The sequence below is a fragment of the Aulostomus chinensis genome, chromosome 18, assembly GCF_037954235.1.
Source record: "Aulostomus chinensis isolate RoL2024-O1b breed Wild chromosome 18, RoL_Achi_v1.0, whole genome shotgun sequence".
NCBI classification, from domain to species: Eukaryota; Metazoa; Chordata; class Actinopteri; order Syngnathiformes; family Aulostomidae; genus Aulostomus; species Aulostomus chinensis.
In genome coordinates, this window is record NC_141337.1 from 10,682,061 (window position 1) to 10,690,250 (window position 8,190).

The following is an 8,190-nucleotide window of genomic DNA, read 5'->3' on the forward strand; positions in this document are numbered from 1 at the left end:
AAACACTCCAGGGGCAGTGAATATAATAACCAGTTGTTAGAAATCATGTAAATGTTTAATGGTTGCATCCATGAATGCATAATAAACTGATAAATTGAATGCATTCACATGCAGGGTTTATAATTAATAAGGTCGTCTGGGGTATTCAGCGACTGGAGCACAACTTTGATCATGAATTAATCCTAAATGTTTTTCTGTTGTCTAATTTCTGTGGAAACACATTTGATTTCCATGTTCACTGCTTTCCTTTCGGCGTATTTCTGCGCCAAATAGTCCTTTGTTTACATGCAGTCCCCCGTCTCTGCGGAAGGAGGCTTTTGGTAGTGAGACTCCTACCAGCTGTTTCCCGCCTTGAAAGGCACTCGATCAGCTGCGCGCACACACACACACACACACGGTCATGCAGAGGGAGAAAGCAAAGGGGAGGGAGAGAGAGAGAGAGAGAGAGAGAGAGAGAGAGAGAGAGAGAGAGAGCCACACACAACGAGGGAACCCCATCAGCTGGAAGTCGAGTAACATTACAACTCTCAGCGGCTCCAAACTACACTACACAGCCGAGGGATTCTTCTCCTTCCCGACTGTTTAACCCTCCTCGGATCACGGGATTTCTACTCATCATTTTTCTTTAATTCCACGGTGACTGATTTTGCTTTTCTTTTTTTTTTTTTGAGGAGGAGGTGGGGGACCAAACTGGAGGATTGCGAGCATGGAGTATTTCATGGTGCCAGCTCAGAAGGTGCCCCCCTTACAACATTTTAGGAAAACGGAGAAAGAAGTGATTGGAGGTCTTTGTAGGTGTGTATAAATGACTCCTGCATGCTGTGTGTATTATTACAAATCATTCGGTTGGAGTACTTAGAGACGGCTCTGAGGCAACACGCTTGATCCGATCTGTTATTGTGTACACGACCCACTCGCGGGCATCTGCGGGCGTTTATTTTCATCAAATAATTGATTCATCTTGTTTACGGGTGAGAAGAGGGTTCAAGCCAAACCACACCACCCGTCCAGCGATGATATTTCACACGTTTGACAGTGAAATCGATGTATTTTGTGGCTAACAAACATAAACCACGTGGTTCCCTGCACACACCACGCTGCTCCTCCGCTCCAGAGCGCATCCTCGCTCTATTTATCTTCAAATTATCCCCAAGTGACACATTGTAGAGGCTGTGATTTGCATATGAAGAGAGAAAATGACCGCACACAAGTGTTGAAGGCCGTCAAAGGTTTTTTTTTTTGACTGGAAAGCGAGCGGTAGGCGATTTCGCTCAGAGCGATCCTAAGTTATTGTGGGTAGTGCGGCCATGCTTGTGGCTTGTGCTAAAAGTGATGAGGGGGTCTGGCATTTCTTCCCCGCTTATGGCGCCCTGTGTTCGTTCACTCAAACCTTTAACTTCACCGCTGTTGTCTAAATTTCCCACACTCAACGCAGAGAGAGATTTACTGGCGTTTGAGTGTGACTGCTTGGCGCCAGCAAGTCGCCTCCACTGCGTCTTTTTCATCCCGCACCTCTGCCATGCTGCCTGCCGCATTGTTGTAATGGCGGGGGACACGAAAAGTCTGCTCGGAGCACGGCGGCGCTGCCTGAGCCTGGAGGGACTACAGGGGCTTATTTTGACTGTTTCTAGGGGGTACTGTTCATCCGGTGTATCTGTAAAAGGGGAACATTTCGTTTGCTAGCAAGCTGAAAGGTTAAAAGTAGCGTTATTAATAAGGGGGTGTGTATGTCGCGGAAGGCCCGTCGATACGTCCGCAGCCTTGCTACACGGGAGGCGGAGGGATCTACTGCTGCTGATAGTGGCACGGGCCATCTGGGAAATGTAGTCCTTTTTTAATAAAATTCTTCCTACAGCTATATCACGAAGAAAACATCCAAATAAAATACATCCATTCGACAGAATATGCCTTTAAAATCTGAGATGTGGCGGATTATTACAGTTTTATCAAGTTATCAGACAACTATGTGGCTGAATTACATGATAAGATGAAATTCAGGTAATTTAACCTGTTGCTGACACTTAGTGACCCTCCCTTATGGGGATGTGGGAATTATTTTTTCTCGTGACATTGAAGAAAATATTGAAACAGGTTTCGCAGGCTTCATCAAAGTGTGAGAAAATACTTTTTCTTTGAACAATAAAATACTTGCATCACAAAGTCCGCCAGGATGGGATTTTGTCATCAATATCAGACAATTTATGCCCGTTGAGACAGTCAGTGACATTTCTACACCTCACACAAAGCCATTCATATCTGGTTTCGCAATATGTTCCTGAGCTCATGACGATGAAATCATGAATGTAACAGAAGTTTATATACTTTGAAAGATAATGAAACACGGTGAATTTAGATAAAAACTTAAAAGTTAAGGCTGCGGAAAATGTAAAGCAGATGAGCCGGGTAAAACTCAATATAAACCTTCTCTTCAAGGACTGCAATATGATCGCGATTAGGAGTTTTCATCGACTACGTCGTGTTACTAAATCAAGATATCGAAACAGATCGATGTATCGTTCCGCTCCTGCTGGTGTGTGAGCCCAAGTCCTCCTTATGTTGTCCGTTACGTGAGCTGTGTTCAACTTACGGTGAAGGAAGTCATTGATGCAGCTTATCACTGGACTCATCAGTGTTAAAAAGGAATTAAACAACAGATTATTGTAAAGGAAAATTGCTGTAGTTTGTACTTTGCTAGTGATCACCAGCTTTACTCAATTCCTTCTACTAGCATCTCCTGTTTGAAGCCTCGGTTTGTTCTCCTCTGGGCCGCTACTGTTCCTCCGCGCCCGGTTGTGTTTGTGCGATACGGTGAAGTGTAGGCCCGGTCGGTGGTGGTTTGGCAGTGGATGTGCTTGCTGGATGTGCCACTGCCATGCGTGGATGCAAACAACTTTTGTCATCTGTGTCTGCACAATTGTTTTGCAGTGTTTGTACTGAGGCAGCTGAGTCAGTACAGATAAGAGCTTGGCCAGAGAGGAGGGTCCCAGAGATACTGGGCTCGATACAGAGGATGTGAGAGGAAGTTTGCTCAGAATTTCCTCTCAATTGAATTACAGCCTGTGGCTAACCATCCCAACAATTCCAGGGTACAAATGTTTACAGACTTGCTGCTGCTCTAATTGCACCTCAGAATGAATTTTGGCCTGTTTGACTTATATTATGTACAAATCAGAACTCCCACTCACCTCTGGCTTTGTGAGCCATGAGAAAATAGTGCCTGGTCAGAGCAAGAAACTTGTAGCATAGATTTATTGCTACTCAAGTACATTTCAACAGCTGCACACAAACATGGACGTTTTCCTTTACGTCTTTCTGATAAATGCTGGAGCTCCCTGCTGTGTTCAGGCCGGCCACCATTACATATTTTGTCGAATGATAAATTGTCCCAGAGCGTTTTTATGACACTGATAGAATGATATTACAATATAATGAGATTTTTTATTATCAGAAATTAAAAAGACATTCACAGGTGACAGTGGCCAGTGTTTATCTGCTGAGGTGTGAGGTTGTAGTTAACGTTGTCTCAGAAGTGTGTCGGCTGGAAATTCTACTCAGCTGTGGTGAAATAGTCAAGGAAATTTCTTTTTTTAACTATCCCTCCTTTTCTTTTCGGTTTCCCAGGCAGAGATTAGATCAAAAACAACATAAGCAAACAATAAAACCACACTAGCATTGCTGAAAACAATCCAATTTTGGCCAAATTATTTTTTTTAAAAAATTGGCGTCGGTGTCGGCCCTGAGTTTCATCATTGGGGCATGCCAGCTGGATCAACATTTATATTTTGTAATTAAACCCCCCCCCCTCCCCCCAATTTCTATTTCTTTTGCCAACCCACCATATCGGGGTGATATTGCTGTGATTGTTTGATTTTCTTTGACGGATGTGCCCCCTCCTGCCCTTCTTCCATAGTCTGGCCAACATTCCTCTGACCCCAGAAACAGCCCGGGACCAAGAGAGGCGAATTCGCAGAGAGATTGCCAACAGCAATGAGCGTCGGCGTATGCAGAGCATCAATGCTGGGTTCCAGTCACTTAAAACACTCATCCCACACAGTGATGGAGAGAAGCTCAGCAAGGTGGGTCACACACAGATTTGAAACGGACAGTGAGCTTCGTGTATCTGCAGCAGGTCTGAATTCCCCCTTTTCTCTTGACAGGCCGCCATCCTGCAGCAGACGGCTGAATATATTTTTACTTTGGAGCAGGAGAAAACACGGCTACTGCAGCAGAACAGTCAACTCAAACGAATCATACAAGTAAAAATCCGCCATTACAGCACCTAAAATTTCCAGCATCTTCACCCGGTTCCCAAGTCCATTATTTGACTCCTCCTTTTCTCTGTGCCCTCACCAGGAGTTAAGTGGTTCCTCCCCAAAGAGGAGGCGTGCCGAGGAGAAGGACGAAGGGATCGGCTCACCAGACATTTTGGAGGAGGAGAAAACGGAGGACTTGAGGAGGGAGATGATCGAGCTGAGGCAGCAGCTGGAGAAAGAACGCTCGTGCAGGATGATGCTTGAAGATCAGGTCAGCAACCAACAGATCGCCGTAGCTACCCATGCCAAAAGGCTGCGAGCGCCTCCTGATCAACTGGTTTTCTCCTCACACTCTGTGTGTTAGATGCGTTCCCTGGACGCCCAGTTGTATCCAGAGAAACTGAAAGCGATCGCTCAGCAGGTCCAGGAGCAGCAGGCCCAAACACAGAGCCTCGTCTGTCTGCAGCAGCACAAGCAGCTGGAGAGGGACCTCACCCCAGCCCACAGCCCACAGGTTGGGAACACTTGAGTGTCGCTTACACATCAGAGCAGCTGTCGCCAAATTTGTTGACCTCAAGCTGGGGCGACTTATGTAGCCTAATACAATAAAACCTAAGATTTACCATGTTACTTTACTGCAAGCAATCAAAGCCAAACTCCATTCACAGAACAAGCATTTTAAGTCGTTTGCTTGTTGTCTTTTGGAAAGACGTGACGAGGCATTAATTTGGACTTTGCATAAAGCAGCATCCTGATGTGTTTTCCCCGGCATTACCGTGATCCCATCATTTCAATTAAATCACAGCCGAATCCAAGATGGACGCAGGAGAAACGGTTCCTGAAAACGTCTGAACGAATTGCTTTTCACACCATTTTATCTTTTCTACCTACCTCTGGAGAATGGGGAGGATTCAGGCACAACAGGGTTTAGTTGTCTGACAGGACTTCCAGCAGTGCAGGACAGCGGTTTGTGTTTGGTTTTTTTTCCAGTCACGATCGATGAATGGAAGATGGAAGCAGAACAAGACGGTGTGCTGGGTTTTAGTGTTTCAGCTGTTGTCTGATCTGATGCCAAGCGTGTATTCCCCGTCTCTCAGTGTACTGTGGATGTCACACTAACAGCCAGTCGCACAACCCCCCCCAAATTCCAGAGTCGGAGCTGTCAACTGCAAAGATGCGTGACTGTCGTTAAATGAGCTGCTCACATGTGTCCTTCTGCCGCGCTCGTCACCCGTCCTGACAACCGTAGCGTCCCGTTTCTAACCAAACACGACGGCAAATCAATCCATGGGCGCGGTCGGCCTACCCTCCAGCAGCTGCTAGAGAGAGATTGGGATCATCACTCTGACACCCCCCTGAAAAATCGAAGTAATATGACCTACAATTAAAATCCCTGTAGATTGAATTTATCTCACGTTGTCATCTTTTGCTTTTCTTTTGCCGTTCTGACTCGTGGGTTTTTACCCATTTACTTTCGCTACTTCTTGAACTTTCAACCACATCACGCGTTTTAAGTTCAAACACCCTAGACTAGACATTTCAGGCCAAACAAGTTTTTCATGAACCTTTAATTTGACTACGAGGGAATAAAGATGGAAGTACAAGTACCATTAACACACTCAGTGTAGTCTGGCTAGATCTGTTCACTCGGGAAGGGGAGCTTGGGTTTTTTTGGAATGGAATATTTCACATAAAAAGTACTCGCAGATGAGTGTGATGGGCTCATGAAGATGTTTTGTTTCCTCTTGCATCATTTCTCTGTGACTCCGAGGGCAGAGAGAACCAGCCGTGTATGATTAGCTAGTACTAGTACTACAAGGCAAAACACTCCTTTTTTATCTAAATATCCCTATAAATAGCACTCTATTCCCTGCTCAGTATCATTCTCTTTGCAATATTCTCCTTTAACATGTTTTTAATATTCTTTCCTTTTTAATGTAAAGCTGTAATTCTGAGATGCAATTTTTGTTCGAAAAGTCCAATGCAAAGTGTGTGTGTGTGTGTGTGTGTGTGAGTGTGTGAGAGAGAAAGATTTCAGGAAGTATGTTCTGTGCTCCTTTGTCAAGTGCACTGTCACTTCCATGATTATTGCTCTCCTTCAACCAGGTGTTGCCCCCTGCTACCCCCCCTGCACCCACACACCATGCCACAGTCATCGTCCCTGCACCTGTCCAACCTCCACAGCCCCATCATGTCACCGTGGTAACCATGGGCCCGGCGTCAGTTATCAATACAGTTTCCACATCTCGACAGAACCTGGACACCATAGTTCAAGTAAGACGCATGGAAAATCCTTAGACACCGTTTTTAAAACGTCTACAGATTTTTTTTTTTCAAAGCCGAACACTAGAGGGTGCTACCGCCTCTCACGTTGCTCGTCTTCCCTGCCGTCTCTCTCTCTCTCTCTCTCTAGGCAATCCAGCACATCGAGGGCACCCAGGGAAAGGGTTGTGTCGGCGAGGAAGAGCAGCGGAGGGCGGTCATTGTCACTTCAGGCCGTGTCCCCTCTGACGTGGCGGGCTCAGACACGGCCTCCAACAGCGACGGGCCTGACGATTGTTCACTGCCCTGAGTTCATCTCTGATGCCTCGCACGCCATTCCCTGACATGCATCCAAACACACACACACACACACACACACACAAACGCAACAGCAAGCAGACCAGGGCTACGGGAGGCTCCACAGCACTCTGGTTGGACATAAATAGGGCTGGTAGACAAACTAAAGCACTCGTGTTTTGTTTTGTTTTTGTTTGTTTTTTTAAATACACTCTCGTACATGTTGTACCGTGATAGACAGCCCGGATAGGTTTACACTTTTCATACAAGCAGTCTCTTCTGCATCTTCCTCTGCAGCCCTCTTCTCTTACACACACACACACACACACACACACACACACACACTCACACTTTTGTTTTTAAACTGTAGAAAGGTTATTAGAGGAACTATTTCACTGACTGATCTATAAATGCTGTCATACTGGATACTATACATTCAAATGTCTGCGTAACAACTATAATCCACTGTTTTTTTTGGGGGGGGGGGGGGCTTTTCTCACTTTATTCGGGACCCCCCCCCCCCCCCAAAAGCCACATGATCTGCAAACAGGAGACAAAGTTAATGAACTTCGTCATCATCACCCACGCTTTCTCTCTCTTTTTTCCCCCCACCCTCCTCCTCCCAACCCATCTGAGCTGTATGGAGAGACACTGTGAGCTTAGCAAGACCGTCTCCACCTTTTAGTTTTGTTTTTTTAAAGGCTTCTAAAGGATATAATGTTGTTTTACTCTCGTGAAGTCGACTTTTGTTTTCATGTTTCTCTTAAGGCTCCCTCAGCCAGCGATTTTAAGTGATTGTACCAGAGGGGTTAAAAAACAAAAAGCACCATAGGAAATCTGTTTTTCATGGAGAGCGTGCACTTACTGGTTCAAGATTCTTTTTTTGTTGTTGTTTGTTTGTTGCTTTTTTTTTCCTTTTTTCTTTTTTTGTTTACTGGGCTGGGTTCCCAGTAAAAACCAACATATGTATTTGGCTTTTCTTTGTTTTGTTTTTTTACTCATGGCCTGACAAAAAGGAAAAAAAAAATAGTGCTTTGACATTCCTTGACGCCCCTCTTAATTCAAAAGCTTCTTCAATAAGCTAACGTGTGGGCACCAGTGAGTGACATCCACTGGTGTGTGTTTGTGAGCGTGTGTTTGTGTGTGTGTGTGTGTGTGTGTGTGTGTGTGTGTGCGCGTGTGTGTGTGTCCCTCGCAGAATTTTAGAATCAGAGGTGCACCAGACTCTGGCAGTCTACAACGAGCACCACTGTTGCCTTGAAATGAAGGCACGTTATGACTGACATACAATCACTTGCTGGCTCAATCCTGAGGAGCTGCTTCTGTCGAGCCCTGAGAGTTTCTCGTCCACGTGTCCGACCAGAGCAAAATGAGGAAG

The 8,190-nt window shown here is 45.5% G+C and overlaps 1 protein-coding gene across 1 annotated transcript; it reads left to right on the forward strand.

The window, feature by feature from the left end:
- Nucleotides 1–396: 396 nt before the first annotated feature.
- Nucleotides 397–7,285, forward strand: tfap4 (transcription factor AP-4 (activating enhancer binding protein 4)). The gene is made up of 7 exons (XM_086185033.1): nucleotides 397–795; nucleotides 3,911–4,076; nucleotides 4,158–4,256; nucleotides 4,354–4,524; nucleotides 4,618–4,767; nucleotides 6,360–6,527; nucleotides 6,667–7,285. The coding sequence occupies exons 1-7, from the start codon at nucleotides 707–709 to the stop codon at nucleotides 6,823–6,825; spliced, it is 1,002 nt and encodes a 333-aa protein (XP_086041159.1). The 5' UTR covers nucleotides 397–706; the 3' UTR covers nucleotides 6,826–7,285.
- Nucleotides 7,286–8,190: the final 905 nt, after the last annotated feature.